The sequence below is a fragment of the Microcebus murinus genome, chromosome 18, assembly GCF_040939455.1.
Source record: "Microcebus murinus isolate Inina chromosome 18, M.murinus_Inina_mat1.0, whole genome shotgun sequence".
Lineage (NCBI taxonomy): Eukaryota > Metazoa > Chordata > Mammalia > Primates > Cheirogaleidae > Microcebus > Microcebus murinus.
The window spans coordinates 38,299,951-38,317,474 of record NC_134121.1 but is presented as its reverse complement, the minus strand read 5'-3'; the positions used below and the strand labels follow the sequence as shown (position 1 = coordinate 38,317,474).

At 46.8% G+C, this 17,524-nt stretch overlaps 1 protein-coding gene across 1 annotated transcript; it reads right to left on the bottom strand.

Moving 5' to 3' along the window:
- Nucleotides 1-5: 5 nt before the first annotated feature.
- Nucleotides 6-16,319, bottom strand: LRRC59 (leucine rich repeat containing 59). Its single transcript, XM_012789758.2, has 7 exons — nucleotides 15,961-16,319; nucleotides 14,204-14,263; nucleotides 11,881-12,039; nucleotides 11,545-11,649; nucleotides 7,481-7,553; nucleotides 5,008-5,181; nucleotides 6-2,004 (listed from the first exon to the last, which is right to left on the bottom strand). The coding sequence occupies exons 1-7, from the start codon at nucleotides 16,063-16,065 to the stop codon at nucleotides 1,757-1,759; spliced, it is 924 nt and encodes a 307-aa protein (XP_012645212.1). The 5' UTR covers nucleotides 16,066-16,319; the 3' UTR covers nucleotides 6-1,756.
- Between the last annotated feature and the right edge of the window lie 1,205 nt (nucleotides 16,320-17,524).

Here is a 17,524-nt window from a genome sequence, read left to right as displayed (position 1 = left end):
AGACGGACCACTCAGACATATATTTAATAATTGTAGAAATCCAAAAGAATCATCATCAAATCTTGAAGTCATGAGTGAACTATCGCCTGTGGGTTGGCGTCGTGACTAGGCTCAGCCACTGAGATGCCTCAACCAGCCAAGGAGCAGGGTATGATGGTTATGCTGACTTCTATATTGTCTTAATCTCATCTTATGTATTATGTATTTAGTTTCAATAAAGCATTTATATCAATGGCTCTGGAGCTTGGAGGAAGACTAAAGGAATGTGTAGTGATTTCTGAGTAAGGTATGGACATAGGCAGCAGAACTATCCTTGGGGGAGAAGATTAACAAAGTCCTTTCTTCCAGTATCAGGACGGTCATGAGTACTCAGCAGGCCTAGCCAAAGGGGCCACTAGGGCTAAATGGCTGGACCCTGCTCTCTTTGTCTCTGAACTATGACAGGTTCTTGCTCCTTCCAGGGAGAGGCAAGGAGCTTGCAACTGGGAGTTTTCAGTGAATGAGCACCAAGACACAATCATGTCTGATCCCTCCATCCAGCTGTTGTCAAAAAATGAGGAAAAGGAAGCAAGGAAATGCTTAATCTAGCAGACAGGAGGATGGCCAGTACTGCCCTTACTTGTGCTGATGCACTGCTTTTCAGCTCCATGATACTACTTGTCTCCCTTCATTCACTCCCCTCAGTTATTGTCTAGAATCAAATAATTCTGAACCTCAGTGTCTGTGAAGCAACCAGCTGATACTTCAAATCCTGCAAAAGCAGGATGCCTTTGACGTATTTAGTCACACCAAGTACTAACAGAGCTGTCAGACAATGTGGCTTTGCAGAGATCCACCTCCCAGCTTACTGGCAATATGGGATTAATGCTCTAAAATTGAGGCAAGGTGCCTGGACTGCTGCCATTCTATGGAAGCCACATAAGTTGAGGCAGGACTCCATAGGAGCTGCCTTACCCTGGTGGCATGAGATTTCTACTTGTGAGTCTTGAGTCTATCTACCATGAAAGATTCTATACTTTGGCTGAGACATATTCAATTCTGGTGTGAGTTCTGTTCTCAGGACATCATAAAGGTGGCATAATGATGTAAAGGAAAGAAAGAATATCAGAGTGGGATCTAGTTCTGCCTGAAACTAGCTGGGAGACTATAGGCAAGTCATGGAAGGCCTCCATTTTTCTGTCTGCAAATGTTATATTGGACTGGATGGCCGTGAAGTCCCTTTGACAGCCAGATATTTTCTGTGGTTCTTAAAATGTTTAAGTTTCTGAAGTCCTTCAGAAAATAGGTATACCCTCCCCCCAATTTACGCTGGATTTGCTGAGTGTGGTGTACCCCCAGTCCCCAGTAACACTTCCTCCTGATCTGCCCTGGTTACCCAGGGAGGAATGAAAGGGTTTGTGACATACAAAAGTATAAATGTAGTAACAGCTGACCATTTAGTAGAAACGAGCCTTGCCTTTACACAGCTTTGTATAACAACTAGAAAAGGCTATGTTTTCTCTCTCCCCATCCCCAAGCCTATTCCTTTAGGCATGCAGATAACTGTTCCCCCCACCTCCCATTTCTCCTCATTCCACCAGGGAACCCTGACTAAGGAACAGAGAAGTCCTACGAAGAGGAGGTCTCAAGTACCAATCAGCAGCCATTTGATGGTGGCAGGTAGGTCTGATGCTAAAAAGAGGTTGTGTCCAGCAGAACCCAATTCCATAGGAATCCAAGCTCCAAGGCTGGGAGGCAGCAGGTACTGAGGACAAGCTCACTGCTGAGAGTCGGTCTGGAGGACCCACTGGAAGATCTCATGGCGGCGTAGACCCTGGACGGCGTTGTCATAGATGGTGTTCACACTGGTGCAGAGGGGCTGTTGCTGTAGCTCTGTCACCCGACAAGCAACCAGCCCACCTGCCACACATAACAGCAGCAGCGGCAGCAGCAGCTTCAGCACGGCCCAGGATCGAGTGTGCTTCCGGGGAGGTGGCTTGCGGGGACGGGAGCCAGACTTAGATTCTGGAGGGCCAAAATCACAGTAGAGAAAACAAGATCGGTCAGTTTAAGGAGAGCCATTCTACCAATCTCTGTGTGTGCCCTCCATGCACATCCACTTACATCCCCTCCTCAAGCCAAGATGCCCCAGATCCAGAAGAGAAAAGTGTTTTAAGAATGTCTGGGCCGGGCGCGGTGGCTCAAGCCTGTAATCCTAGCACTCTGGGAGGCCGAGGCGGGTGGATTGCTCGAGGTCAGGAGTTCAAAACCAGCCTGAGCAAGAGCAAGACCCCGTCTCTACTATAAATAGAAAGAAATTAATTGGCCAACTAATATATATATATAAAATTAGCCGGGCGTAGTGGCGCATGCCTGTAGTCCCAGCTACTCGGGAGGCTGAGGCAGAAGGATTGCTTGAGCCCAGGAGTTTGAGGTTGCTGTGAGCTAGGCTGACGCCACGGCACTCACTCTAGCCTGTGCAACAAAGCGAGACTCTGTCTCAAAAAAAAAAAAAAAAAAAGAATGTCTGGCCAGGTGCAGTGGCCCAGGCCTATAATCCTAGCACTCTGGGAGGCCAAGGCAGGAGGATCACTCCAGGTCAGGAGTTCGAAACCAGCCTGAGCAAGAGCTAGACCCCCATCTCTACTAAAAATAGAAAGAAATTAATTGGCCAACTAAAAATATATAGAAAAAATTAGCCAGGCATGGTGGTGCATGCCTGCCTGTAGTCCCAGCTACTCGGGAGGCTGAGGCAGGAAGATCACTTGAGCCCAGGAGTTTGAGGTTGCTGTGAGCTAAGCTGACGCCACAGCATTCTAGCCTGGGCAACAGTGAGACTCTGTCTCAAAAAAAAAAAAAAAAAAAAAAGAATATGACTTCTTAAAACTTTGCTGTCCAGAGACTGGAACAGAACGCCTTTTCCCTTGAATCTCAAGGGAGTACATTCGAAACTGGGACTCATTCTGCAAGTCTCAGGTAGCTCACAGTCCCTAGCGTCCTAAGTTCTCCTTGGTAACAGGTGATGACTCAGGCCTCTTGGGAACACCGAGGGGGGGAGGGGGGCCTTATCAGGAGGTATCAAGCATGGACAGAGTGCTGCATACTTGGGGAAATGGAGATTTATCATTAATGCCACTATTATGTAATACATATATAAAAAGAAAGCCTGGACAGTAATACAACATACTGTAAATGGGGATTTTTGCTAGGAATAGGGATTACAGGCAATTGCTATTTCCTGATATATATGTGTTTTCTAAATTCTATGCAATGAACATACATTACATTTTTAATTAGAAAAAAACTGGCTTTGGCCAGGCATGGTGGCTCACGCCTGTAATCCTAGCACTCTGGGAGGCCGAGGCGGGCAGATAGCTCCAGGTCAGGAATTTGAAACCAGCCTGAGCAAGAAGCGAGACCCTGTCTCTACTATAAATAGGAAGAAATTAATTGGACAACTAATATATATATAGAAAAAATTAGATGGGCATGGTGGCACATGCCTGTAGTCCCAGCTACTCAGGAGGCTGAGGCAGTAGGATTGCTTGAGCCCAGGAGTTTGAGGTTGCTGTGAGCTAGGCTGATGCCAAGGCACTCACTCTAGCCTGGGCAATAAAGCGAGACTCTGTCTCAGAAAAAAAAAGATAATAAAATAAAATAAATAGAAAAAAACTGGCTTTGAGATTTTTGGGCAAAATTTTTAAAAACTTGACTGAGCATCTACAATGCCAGGAACTGCATGATCCTGTTTGCTCATTTAACCCTATCACTACCCTGTAATTATGATCTTCATTTTCAACAAGGAAATAAAAAAGTGAGATTTAGCAACTTGCTCAAGGCAAGGGTGAGCGGGAGAGGGACAAAGTTTCCACCATCTATACAGAGTTCCCAACCCTCACATGACTCCCTCAGATGGTCCCTTTTGACCCAGAGGGTATACAACCCTCCCTAGTATTTAGCCACATCACTACATGAATTCAATTGGACATATTCAGGCAAAACACAAAAATGTTTTTCTATACATTGTGGCTCCCTGAATACAGACCAAATGATTCCTCTGGTGTTCAAGCAGAGAGAGTGACCTGTTTTGACTTGGGGGAAAAAACACAGACACTGCTGGTTTTACAGAGACTATACCATATACTCAAAACACCCAGTATACTTCAGAAATGATATGAGGGACTGACTTTTTTTTTTAAAGACAGTGTCTTACTATGTTGCCCAGACTGGTCTCAAATTCCTGGGTTCAAGCCATCCTCCCGCCTCAGCCCTCAGCCTCCCAAGAAGCTGGGACTACAGGCACATGCCAATGTACTGTGCTATGAGAGACTTTTTTTTTTTTTTTTGACACAGAGTCTCGCTTTGTTGCCCAGGCTAGAGTGAGTGCCATGGCATCAGCCTAGCTCACAGCAACCTCAAACTCCTGGGCTCAAGCGATCCTTCTGCCTCAGCCTCCCAAGTAGCTGGGACTACAGGCATGCACCACCATGCCCGGCCAATTTTTTCTATATATATTAGTTGTCCAATTAATTTCTTTCTATTTATAGTAGAGACGGGGTCTTGCTCTTGCTCAGGTTGGTTTCGAACTCCTGACCTCGAGCAATCTGCCCTCTCGGCCTCCCAGAGAGCTAGGATTACAGGCGTGAGCCACCGTGCCCAGCCTATGAGAGACTTTTAAAAGTAACTTGACCATGTGTGACCTTTGCCTATATCAGTGACTTTAGAACCTCACCCCTGTTGAGACTCCCTGTTCTGGGAATGCTCCAAGACACGCTTGACCAAAATATCTGAACAGAAATATGTGGGCACTGGGGAAACAAACCAGCTGGGTACTATCTCCCCACGAGAGTCCCCATTCCCTGTAACCAAACTCCCAGGCCTCGTTTCCTTCACACTCTCCCATGCTACTCCAAGGCTTTACAGTTTATCTAAGGTTTGCAGGCTCGCTCCTCGCTCATCTAGGCCTGAAAACAAGCGAGTCTCTCCACTGCACCCCTCCTGGAAACTTACAACAGAAAGAAAACTTACTCGGGGCCTGATTTGTTTCCTTCTTAGGTTTCTTCTCCTGCTCCCGCTTGGCTGCTTTGAGGGCATCATACTCCTTTCTCCGACGCTCCTTCTCTTCTGCCTTCTCCCGCTTCCGCAGTTCCCGTTCCTGAGCTTCCTTAGCTCGCTGCTTGGCCTCACGCTTCTTTTCTGCCTCTACAACAAAATATACCGAAAGGTGACCTCTATCCCTAAAACCCTCCAGCAGTTTGTTTTCCCAAGTGATTAAAAATATAGATTCAGCTGCCTTTTCCCTTGTGCCATGGGTCATGTAAGAAATAGTCAAAGAAAACAGCCACCTTTCTGCTTTCCAGGAAGTAACCCTCCCTAAAATACAATAAGCTGCTCTCAGGGTTTGGTGAGTGTATTCTTATGGAGGAGTCCCGGGCCCCAGACAGCAGAGATTAGGGCACAATAACAAGGGGGAACCTACAAAAGACATGAGTGATACATAGGCTCCTCTAGAATTCAGTACTAACTCAGAAGGCACAGTAATTGACAGCCTTCTAGAACTTAGCTGTGAAGAGAAGAAACCATGGCAGTGCTGAATCTATGGGATTCCTATCTTCTCAAGCTTCAGAAATGAATATGGTATAAGGAAGGCAAGTGAAAAGACAGAATGAGCACTCAAGTTTAGGGTTAGAGACAATGGCAACGTTGTTCTAAAACAGTGAGACTAATACTTCATTAATCTCTAGACTCGAACTCAGGAATCTGAGACTTGAACTCAAGAACACATTCAGATTTACTTAACAGCCCAAGTATGTTTACAAACTTCCAAATTACAACTTCCAAATTATTGGGTTCTAAAAATGCACTTCCAAATTAGTTATTTAGAAATCTGAAATACATTTTTCCAAAGCCAGAATGCCACAAATGGCAGTTAAATGTCCTTTTAGGGCTTAAAAGACTATGTGAACCATAATATAGCTGAATAGTAGTACTGTAAGTACTGTAGCTTTCCACTGCTTCTCTATGTACAAACACGCTCCAATTTCCAGCTGGGCACTGAGAATGCCAAGAGCACGCTACACCCAGCCTCTAGGGAACATGTGCTGTCAGGAAGTGAAAGCAGCAGGGGTCAGAGTAAATATGGGCAAGTCTTGCCACCGTGGCCATGCACAATAAAGGACAGCTGTAACTTGGCATCTTGATCTCAGGGACTGCCTGTAATCAGAACTGTACACATCTATCTCTTCTCTGACCACAGTAGTCCTCCACTAAGGGGGCTCAGAAATCTGCCAGCCAGTCAACTGAGCCCCTGCTATGTGCTAGGAGTTGTTTCTCTTATACAGACACTGTCTCATCGCATTGCCCTGCCTGGCCTCAAACTCCTGGTTTCACAAGATCTTCTCGTCTTAGCCTACCAAAGTGCTGGGATTATAGGTGTGAGCCACCATGCCAGGCCAGGAATTATTCTAAGTGCTCAAGATGCAGCAGTGGAGAAGACAGGTCAGATTCTAGTGCCTATGTTATTTACTAGTCAGGAAGACAGACAATAAACAAATGAACAGAGTCAAGATGACAGTTATCTGTGCTATAAAGAAAACAGCAGAGGGTATGTGGTGAGTGATAGGTAGGATAGCCATTCTAGTGAGGGTGGTTCTGATAGGGTTAAGGTTAACCCAAGGCAACGTTTCAGCAGAGACAAGGGATTACAGGAAGCCAGACACTGCAGGAAGAGGAAACCAAGCAGAGCCCCTGAAGTGGGATTAGCATTGGTGTGTTCAAGCAGCAGCAGAGGCTCACTCGTGTGGCTGAAGTTAATGGCAAGGCCGGAAAGTAGGTGAGCAGGCTTCGGCCAAGATGGGTCTTATTGGCCATGTCAACAAGTTTGGATTTCATTCTAAGTTAAATGGGACACCATTAGAGGGTTTTAAGCAATTATGTGTAACTGATTTATGTTTTACAGAGATCTCCAAGCTGCTATGTAGAGAATGGGTTTATGGCGATGGTGCTATCATGGAGACATGTTGGGTGGCACTCTGGTAGTCCTCAGTAGGGCAGGCTGGTTACAGACGTGGCACTGGAAGTGCAGAAACTGTCCCATACAAGACTTGCTGACAGACTGGATATGGGAATTACAAAAGAAAGGAATCATGGATACCTTTCCTATTTCAGGCTTGAAATAACTTCCTATTATGGGGGAATGCTGGGAGGGAGTGAAGGGGGGGGGGGCCAGGAGTCTGTTTTAGCCACATTCAATGTGAGATGCCTATTAACTCTCCAAGCAGAGACCAACACAAACAGTTGAACACGATGCTGGAGCTCAGCAGAGAAGGCAGGACTGGAGAGAGATTCGTCTGATAAAGAGGATGCCATCTACTACCACGCTGTCCCCCTCTCCTCACAACTGCTCTTCATGACTCTTCACTGGATCTCAGCTCCCAAAGCCCAAGAATCTGCTGGGTGGGATAAGGACTTGGAAGACACTGGAAGAGGGATGGCCACCCACCTCGTTCCACTTCCAGCCGCCGCTGCCTCTCTCGCTCCTGATCCGCCTGCACGGCCTTCATGTGCTGTAACACCTGCAAAGGGAGAGGACGGCTCTCAACTACTCAAAGTAATCGTCTTCACAGCTCACTTCTGCTCAGGGCAGTCTCAAAAAAGAGACTATATTCAGGATCCTAGATTACCACAGGTCCCCGGTAGCAATGCAGAACTAATAGAGTTAATCCTCTCTTTGTATCATAAGTTATTATGCCAGCCTTAATTGGAGAAGAATCACATAAGCCCAGTTCATTAAAGTTGTCAGAAAAAAATCTGTGAAACATGATGCCAGCTTAAATCTGTAAAAAGTTCTTCCATTTACAATCATTCTCACGTTTGATTTCATAGAATCCTCCCAGCAAAAACTTGGGATTGGCATTTCCTCCAACTCACTTTCCTGACCTCCCCTCCTTTGGCTACTTTAGGTACCACCTCCCACCCCTATGGAATTCATACAGGATACTGCAATTAACTTGCTACCCAGCTGTCTCAGTCATAAGACTGCAAGCTCCTTAAGGGCTGAACTGTTGTCCTATCCGTAGGTGCCCCAGGTGGGCATAGCTAGCACAGATCTCAGCTAATCATAGGCATTCAATACATGTATGATGAATGACTGGATTCTTATTTCCAAAGGAAGAAAACCAAGATGGATAGGGTGATTTGTCCACTGCACATGGCTAGAAAGTAGCACAGCTAAGACCTGGGTGCAGATTCCTAGAACAGAGCTTGTTGTACTCACTGCCACCAAAGGCACAGGGGAGGAAAGCTCTAAGAGAAAGGCCCAAACATGACGCCCTTCTACTTGGCACCCTGAGCTCCCTCAACAACTCACTCAACAACTCAATCACGGATGACCTCTGACTAATGCCACAAAGATTCTCACCATGGACAAGGTTGTGGGAGGACGCAAAAAAAATCTTTTCTGTTTGTATTTTTTTGAAGGTGGTCTTCCTTAGATGGAAGGGACAGAGTATAAGCTTGGAGCCCCCTGCAAATCCTGACTACCACTTACTATGTGACCTTGGTAAGTGACTTAACCTTTTTGAGCCAGTTTTCTCATCTGGAAAACAGAGATAAGATACCCTTCTCTCTTGCCTGTTGTGAAGATTAAATAAGGTAACTCGTACTGGATGCCTAGCAAAATCCCAGGGATTATATGTGCTCAAGAAATACTGCTGCTTATCTTCTTTACCCCATGAATGAAAAAAGAAGAAAATCTGTACTATTCTAAGATAGCAAAAGGGTCTTATTTCACTACTGCACTAAACCACCTACAGGACAGACGTGTATTCAAACATAATTCTTTTTATTTCTTGGAATCTTCAGACCACAAACAGCCATCATAAGAGGGACTCAGAAGCAGGCCTGCAAAAGGATCTCCCTTCAAGAGCCTGGTCTGAAGCCACCAGGAACCCTGTCCTGAGTAATCTAAGACTTGAACTTGCTGGTACCTCTCCCTGTGGAGTCATGCTAACAAAAATGGCTGCTCAACAAGGAGTTGCAGGATCTGGAGAAGGTTAAGTATGATGGTGAAAGGCAGCCCTAGCTCAAAGTCCCTGTCTCTGAACTCTGAATATTAAATAAGCATTAACCATTCCGTTGGGTTTAGGGGTATACAGCTGGCTAAGAGACATCCCTTTTTACCTTGGCTACAAGTGCTACCTACCATCTGAGTTAATTATCTGAAAATACAGGCAGTTCAGAAATGGGAGAGACTCTCCTAGTCTAGACTATGAGCTCCTGGAGGGTATATTTTATCTACCTACCCTGGTTCACAGCACACAGTAAGCACTTGATGAGTACTGTTGAACAAATTAGTTTTAAAAAGTGCTTTAATACATACTAAGCTGATGACTAACTAACCCATAACCCACACACCAGGTCAGAGCTGATAAGGTCTAAACTAATTTTTGGAGACAAGTGACCTCATTCTGACTGGCCCAAGCCCCTTCCCTACAAAGCCTAAAGGTGTGCGGCAGCTCTGAAGCAGCAGTGCCAGGGACCATAGCTTTAGTGACCACATCCACGCTATGGTGCCTGGAGCTTTGTATGGAAGGTACATACAAACACAAAAGACCTTTGCACTCAAAAATTATTTTCATATGTCAAAAAATGTGGGATATCATCAATTTCATATGGTTCCACATATTATCTACTGAATAAATAAATGTATTAATGAAAGGTGTGTACATGCTGAGAGTTTCTTGTGTCAGAAAAATGAAAATAATACCTACTTCTCAGGGTTCTGAGGATTATGAGATGACAGATGTAAAACAGCTAGGACAAACAAAGCGTAATCAACAGTAGCTACTGTTAGTCTTCAAAAGAGACATCATTCCAAAGGCAACACGGTTTTTCTTGCTGGCTAGAGTACAGTGGCTTCATCATAGTTCACTAAAACTCCTGGGCTCAAGTGATACTCCTGCCTCAGCCTCCTGAGTAGCTAGGACTACAGGCACCTGCCACCATGCCCAGCTAATTTTTCAATTTTTTGTAGAGACAGGGTCTTGCTCTTGCTCAGGCTGGTCCCAAATTCCTGGCCTCAAGTGATCCTCCCACCTCAGCCTCCCAGGATGCTAAGATTACAGGTATAAGCCACTGTACCCTGCCCCAAACAGGATTTCACTGAACACTTATACTATTCTCATCTAAGGGAAACCTGTTGTCTTGTTAGCTACTTGGTTGTGTGCTTAATTTTGTGCTTAACTTTGTGCTTAATTTTTTGTAATAATGAGTGACACAGATGATGAGATTATATAAGAAGCTCTGAGCTAATAAGGAAAATAAAGCTATTACTTTTGAGATTCACAGTGGAGACTCATCATACACACATTAAACTTACTAAATTCTTACTAAATACTTACTAAAACACATTAAACTAAACTAAATTCTAGTATTTAAAGTCTTTTGTTCAACATGCCCCCTAAACATAGCCAAGTTAAGTCATCTGGTGCTCAACTGAAGCAGCAGCAATCTGTTCCAAAGCTAGAAGAAAAAAATGACTATAGTTGGTGTTACTGAGAGATGGGTACACTGCTGTTCTTAATGAGCAGGGTAAGGTATCTTCAAGGTTACTGGCCACTGGCAACGTCAGCCTTGCATGCTGCCTTTCGTTCCTCACTCCTACGTCAGATGACTCAATTGTTATCAAATGCCAGGTCTGTCCAGGATGCATCTGTTGAAAACTTATAAATATTAACTCCATTATTATCAAAATTCTTACATTAACTGCCTCAGAAAGGCCACAGCCCCTAACACTCGTGCCATTAAAACAAGATGTCGGCTGGGTGCCGTGGCTCACACCTGTAATCCTAGCACTCTGGGAAGCCGAGGTGGGAGGATCCTTTGAGCTCAGGAGTTCGAGACCAGCCTGAGAAAGAGCGGAACCCTGTCTCTACTAAAAATAGAAATTAACTGGACAACTAAAAATTATATAGAAAAAATTAGCCAGGCATTGTGGCACATGCCTGTAGTCCCAGCTACTCGGGAGGCTGAGGCAGGAGGATTGCTTGAGCCCAGGAGTTTGAGGTTGCTGTGAGCTAGGCTGATGCCACGGCACTCACTCTAGCCTGGGCAACTGAGTGAGAAGCCGGCTCAAAAAAAACAACTGTCAACCACAGTGCAATGTTGGATCATGCAAGGTCCTGGTTTCTTTTTTGTTTTTTAGAGACATGGGTCTCCCTATGATGTTAAGGCTGGGCTTAAACACTTGAGCTCAAGTCATCCTCCTACCTCAGCGTCCCAAATAGTAGCTGGAACTACAGGCATGTACCACTGTGTGTGGCTTTTTTTGCTCCTGGTTTCCTAAGAAAGGAAGTACTGCAGCAAAGCAGAAGCCAGTCTTGTTATTCTGCTACTTGCAAAGTAAATGTACAAACAAAGGTCCCTGCTTGACAGGCTTACAGTAAATATATTTCACCCAGATTAGCGCTTTAATCAACACAGTTACAGGTGCCCTGTGAAGCAAACACAAGATGAGAGGCAAGTCCTGGGGGAGTGCGAGGAGACACCTGGGAGCGTCGTGCTTACCTTGTTTGCACACTGCTTACACTGCTTCTCATCCAAGCAGTCGCCTGCCACCTTGGCCAGGACAGGATCCAGGGGGTTATCCTTCAGGTCTAGCCACTTCAGGTTCTAAAGAGATGGGCAAAGAGGCTGGCTAAGCCCGAGCTCACATATACAGTCCCTCAAGGTGGAACAAAACGAGCAGGGAAAAAGCTCCTCTGTGTTCCACCTACAGGGAAGGCCATCTAAGGCAGGACCAACAAGGAGGTATTCCTGTCAGCCTTTCTCATGGCCATGCTCCATCGATCCTCAAGGTCTTTGCCATACCTGGCCATGAAACACTGGTTTATGAATGGTTACCTTGAGTTGAGCAAAGCTGACAGGGAGGGTGACCAGCCTGTTCTTGAGAAGATCCAAGTGCTGGAGGTTTACCAGACGGCCAAAGTCTGCTGGCAGCTGCTGCAGCTTGTTCTTACTCAGGTCTAGCTTCACCAGGTGTGTGAGGCCACAGAAATCCGACTAGGACCCAAAGAGAGAACACTTAAACCTTGGGCTCACACATTTTGGTGTAACAGTTTGGGAGCCCCCAAGTCAGAGGTTCCTCTATACAAATCCTAACTTTTCCTTTACCAGCTCTTCAAATGAAAATGGAGAGAACGCCTGCCACTCCTGGTGCTGGTTACCGAGATGTGCACATACAAGGGCTTAGTACAGAGCAGGCACAAAGTACATGTGTATTCCTTCGTTCTCAGCTCTCCCTCCATCCTGTCCTTCACACTGCTCCTGGAGTGGTTAGGGACCCATTCTGTCCTCTTATGGTACCCTATGCTCACCTTCCATAAGATCTGTCAAAACAGTGTACCTGGCCTGGAGCAGTGGCTCACGCCCATAATCCTAGCACTCTGGGAGGCCGAGGTGGGCAGATTGCTCGAGGTCAGGAGTTCGAAACCAGCCTGAACAAGAGCTAGACCCCGTCTCCACTATAAATAGAAAGAAATTAATTGGCCAATTAATATATATATGGAAAAAATTAGCCAGGCATGGTGGCGCATGCCTGTAGTCCCAGCTACTCAGGAGGCTGAGGCAGCAGGATTGCTTGAGCCAAGGAGTTTGAGGTTGCTGTGAGCTAGGCTGATGCCATGACACTCACTCTTGCCTGGGCAACAAAGCGAGACTCTGTCTCAAAAACAAAACAAAACAAAAAAAACAGTGTGCCTATCCATTTTCGTAAAAAGATCAGGTGCTCTTTGAGTACTCATTCTTACTTTTTTGTTATTTGCAGCATCTAGCATGGTACTTAGCATAGGTGCTCCATGAGTGTTCTTGGGATAACTGACTGAAAGGGCTGGGGCCCATTCTACCCATATCCTGACTCTTCTTCAGCACAGGCCAAAGCATCTCCCTGACATTAAAGCTTTGCTAAGTGCCCATCTGAAAGTGATGGCACTAACTCAGCTAATGAGGCACTATTCATACTCTCTGGGGACTTGTAAACGCCAGTGGATCTGCACTGCAGAGTGAAATGAAAGTTGTTAGTACACACAACAGAACAAAGTCAGATTGAAAAGTGCACTTGGAGTGTGCCGAATGCCTTCCTGGCAAAGTGTACAGCAGGTGTGTAGCTGCAAGGAATTGCTACCTATGTTTAATTAAACACAAAATACTTCCTGGAAGAAGTGGGATGTCAGATGCTTTTTGAATGTTAGAAACAGTTTTTGATGAGCTGTGGGAAGATGCTATAGTATTCCCAGGAGAATACTGAAAAGGGAATGGACCAATGATCCAATGAAGAAACTGCCAACTTCTGGACTCAATCCCGGAGCCAGAGCCCAATCCCACTTCTTCCAGGAAGTATTTTGTGTCTAATTAAAGATAGTTAGTAATTCCTTGCAGCTGCACACCTGCTGTATACTTTGCCAGGAAGTTATTCAGCACACTCCAATAGGAAGCTACCCTAGAGTATAGCAAGGAGTGGCATGGCCAGAGCGATGGGTGGAAGAGGCAACAATGACAACTTCGGCGTGCCCATGCAGAAGCACTGCCGTGGAGGAGAGACCTGCTATTACTCAGGGAGCCTGAGGGGGTGAATGAATCCAGTGCCTATACAGTGCAAAAGGAGAACTAGGAGAACTGCGAGAAATCCAAAAGATCTGACCACAGATTGGATGTGCTGAACAAAAAAGCAGCAAATCTCTAGTCATTCAAGTCCTTGTTTGGGAAGGATGATAAGGTAGTCCCATTAAAATCACATTCTTCCTTGTCAAAGATGCCCAAGGAAGCTGTTCACAGCTTTCTCCCTGGAATGCAGAGCAACTTATAAAATGGTCTCTAGCTTCTTCTATGAAATAGGAAGATAAACTATTTTCATAGGAATAAAATAAGGCAGAAAAAAGATGAGCCTAGTAACTGACTCAGCCAACATCCTGTTGACTTTAGTTTTCTGTGGCCTGACTTTCCCACTGCTCTAAAGAATGAGGCCTCTAGCTCGATTCCCTTCCCACTGAGCCTAACCACCCTACTCCACCCCGCCCCCCAACACCACGCTCAGATTTAGCTGTAGCCTGCTCTAGGCCTATCTTGAAATTATGCCTTATGACATCCACCCACCCCCCACCCACCCCAGAAACAGGAAGGAGATGCATCCAGGGCTCCAGAAGGAGTCATGGCTGCTTGCCAATCTTACCGGTAGAGTACTCAGTTTATTGCAAGACAGATCCAGTATGGTGGCCTTTGGAAGGGCAGCCTAGGAAAGGGGATGAGAAAAACATGTCAAACCAACACCTGGCACAATTCAGTGACATCTGCTAATGAAGCATTTTCCAGAGAAAGTTCCCACAATTAGGAAAAGCCCTTAAAAAATGGCACCAAAGTATAATGTTCCTGAGGATAAGAGAAGAAAAGTGACTCAGTCAACCACGATATAGGGAAGAATGCAAAGATCAGGGGATTGGCCATGGAGCATCCAAGAAAGGAAAACTTGGCTTTTTAGAAATTCTTTCCTAGCACTTTCAAAATATTATCTAGCAATCCCCCTCCATTAGGTTCAGGGCAGGGACTGAGTCTTTATTTTGCAATTTCCATATTCCCCAGTTTAGGGCCTTTCTCAGACTCAATATACATACGTGTTGGCTGAATCATGAATGAATTATTGAGTGAATGCCAGAGTGAAAATGAGGCCCTCACAGCCCAACTCTATTTTCCAACGGTATCCAGGCCTTGAGAGGCTCAGCAAAACTGACCCTTCTTTCTCCCTAGGGGCAATGCTGTGCTGACCAGATGCCTGGAGTAAATGGTTTCAGACACCAGTCCTACAGCCAGGCTGAAACAAGGCTGGCCATCTTCCAGGGCTGGGAAAGCAGACAAACATTCAGCAAAGAGTCCTACGCCAACCTGCACTTTCTGTCAGAAAGTCTTAAGAGTGAACTCTGACCACCTAAAAAAAGTTTTGGATACAGCCATGGAAAGAATGTCATGATAACAGCAACATGTGTCAGCATTTGCTACCTTCCAAGCATTTTATGTTACAATTTTATTTAATCTCATGCTAAGTGTTAAGATAAGGAAAGTATTATGACTGTTTTATAAATGAGGAAATCTAAGAATAAAGGCTAACTAGCTTGCCAAGGGCACTCATCTATTAAGCAATAGAGCTGGGAGGAGCTGGGAACCCCATTCTAACCACTCTACTATACGTTCACAGTGGAGGGAAGGTGAGACCAAATGTAATTTGTCAAAGGCAATAAGCAAAGTGTGCATCATCCAATGTGAAGATAGTGTGTGGGTTGGGGAACACAGTGGGAAAAGCAGGATTGTGGGACCTAGCTCCACGTTGACAACAAACTAGATGTGTAATCTCCCTGGAGCCTCATGCCTCAGTTTAACTGGGGTGGGGGCCCATCAGTAGCATCGCGGGATTCCTGCCAGTTTCAGTGGAATTGGGACCAGACCTTGCAAACCAAGCCAGGAGACTTTAGTCTCTCCAAGGAAGGCCGCCTCAGGGCTGGGGCTGCCAGCTGAGATTGCTGGCTTCCTAGAAAAGCCCAGTTCTGGGCCACACCCAAGTCTACCAGGAGGCCTACTCCCGGACCGAGTCATTCATTCTCGTATGCATCCACCAACCGCTCCGTGGGCTCCTACTCTGGCTTAGGCATGGAGCAGGGCGCTGTGAAAGCCCCCAAAACGAGGCAGATTCGCTTTTTGGCCTGTAAACAGGCCAGGGCCGGACAAGCAGATCTTCCCTGTCTTCTGGAACTGCGCCAAAGTGACACGTGTACATCCCGGGAAGAACCCTGGGGCTAGACGCGGCCTCCCTGGAGACTTAGGTCCATCCGACCGTCCTTCGTTTTAAAGACGGGGAAACTGATGCTTGGGAAAAGTGGCCCACGTAGAGACCAGCGCCAGGCGCAGGTGGGCGCCCGGGCCTGGTGGGACTGTACTGACCAGCTCCTTGACGGGGACCTCATTCAAGTCGCTGAGGCTCAGGTCCAGTTCGTTGCCGTCCAGCTTGTCGCGGAGGTTCCCGCCCTTGCTACCGGCCTTGGTCATGGTGACGCCGGCTGAGCGGGCCCCGGCTCCGGGGTTCCGACGGGCAGGGAAAGGAGCTAAAAAAGCCGCTTGTCGGTTCAGCGTACTCTCACCCAACCGACAGTGCCTGCGCTCTCCGCCGTAGCCGGTGCGAGACCGCCGCCGCCCGTCCGCCCGCTGGCCGCACTCGGAGCCCCGCGCCTCGCTCCCACCGGTGCCGCCGCGACGACGACCACTTCCGTGTCCACGTCACCTTCCGCAGCCACTGAGATGGGCTGGGCCAGAGCGACCCGAGCGTGTTCGGGAGCGCCTCCTAGCGCCCAGGACGGTGCACTGCGCGACACCGCCACAGCCAGAGGCGCGGGGTGGAAGGCTCTGAACTCTGTTCCCCAGTGACCCTGGGCGCACATCCGCTGCATCGTAGCTAGCAGCGCCAGGAGGCGAAAGGGCACCTACTGGACGCCAGAAAACCTGGGTTCACATCGAAAACTGACCTCGTCAGATCACTCCCATCACCCTGGATTAGGAGCCGAAGCTGGGTGTCCTCAAATATTGCTTCCTGTCGTCTAATCACCACCAAATCACCGTCATCCGGAAAACTCGACTTTCTGAATTTCCCTTCTTGCCTCTTCACTGTTTCAGCGGTTATCTCTCTCGTTCCCATCCACCTTCACCCAGCTCCCCCGTGATCTTCCTAAAAAAAAGTCTGGCCAAGTCTCTCCTCTGCTTAAAACTCTTCAAACCTCTAGCTACCTCTAGAATATGGACCACTCTCCTCTCTAGGCTGGGTCCTGCCTGCTTCTGCAGCATCCTCACCTGCTGCAGCCCTAGCCTGGACTGGATGCTGTGTAGACTTCCAGTAGGTAGCTCCACGCCTTGCCGTCTCCTGTAATGGCCCTGCCCTTCCCACTCACTTTCTCTACCTACCTAATTCCTGGTCCTTCAGGAAATTTCTCTTGACCATTGTGATCACCTGGCTGAGTTAGGGGTCCGTCCTTAGGGCTCTGGCAATGTCCTGTGTGCCACCTGTTATCAGAGATGGTGGAGCTTCATGGTTAACTGGGACCTCTGGCATTACACCAACTGGGTGTTAATTCTGGCTCTGCCACTTGCTCCTTATTAAACCTTAGACAAGGCCGGGCGCTGTGGCTCACGCCTGTAATCCTAGCTCTCTGGGAGGCCAAGGCGGGCAGATTGCTCCAGGTCAGGAGTTTGAAACCAGCCTGAGCAACAGCAAGACCCTGTCTCTACTATAAATAGAAAGAAGTCAATTGGCTAACTAATATATATAGAAAAAAAATTATCCGGGCATGATGGCACATGCCTGTAGTCCCAGCTACTTGGGAGGCTGAGGCAGTAGCATTACTTGAGCCCAGGAGTTTGAAGTTGCTGTGAGCTAGGCTGACGCCATGGCACTCACTGTAGCCTGGGCAACAAAGTGAGACCCTGTCTCAAAAAAAAAATCATCTTAAAATGCATA

Excerpts from the sequence above, each read along its gene's own strand:
- LRRC59 (XM_012789758.2), bottom strand. The coding sequence starts at position 16,065 with ATGACCAAGGCCGGTAGCAAGGGCGGGAACCTCCGCGACAAGCTGGAC. Across the intron at positions 11,650-11,880 it reads TCAGCTTTGCTCAACTCAAG|AACCTGAAGTGGCTAGACCT; the intron begins GTAACCATTCAT and ends CCATCTCTTTAG. Across the intron at positions 7,554-11,544 it reads GTAAGCAGTGTGCAAACAAG|GTGTTACAGCACATGAAGGC; the intron begins GTAAGCACGACG and ends CTCCCTTTGCAG.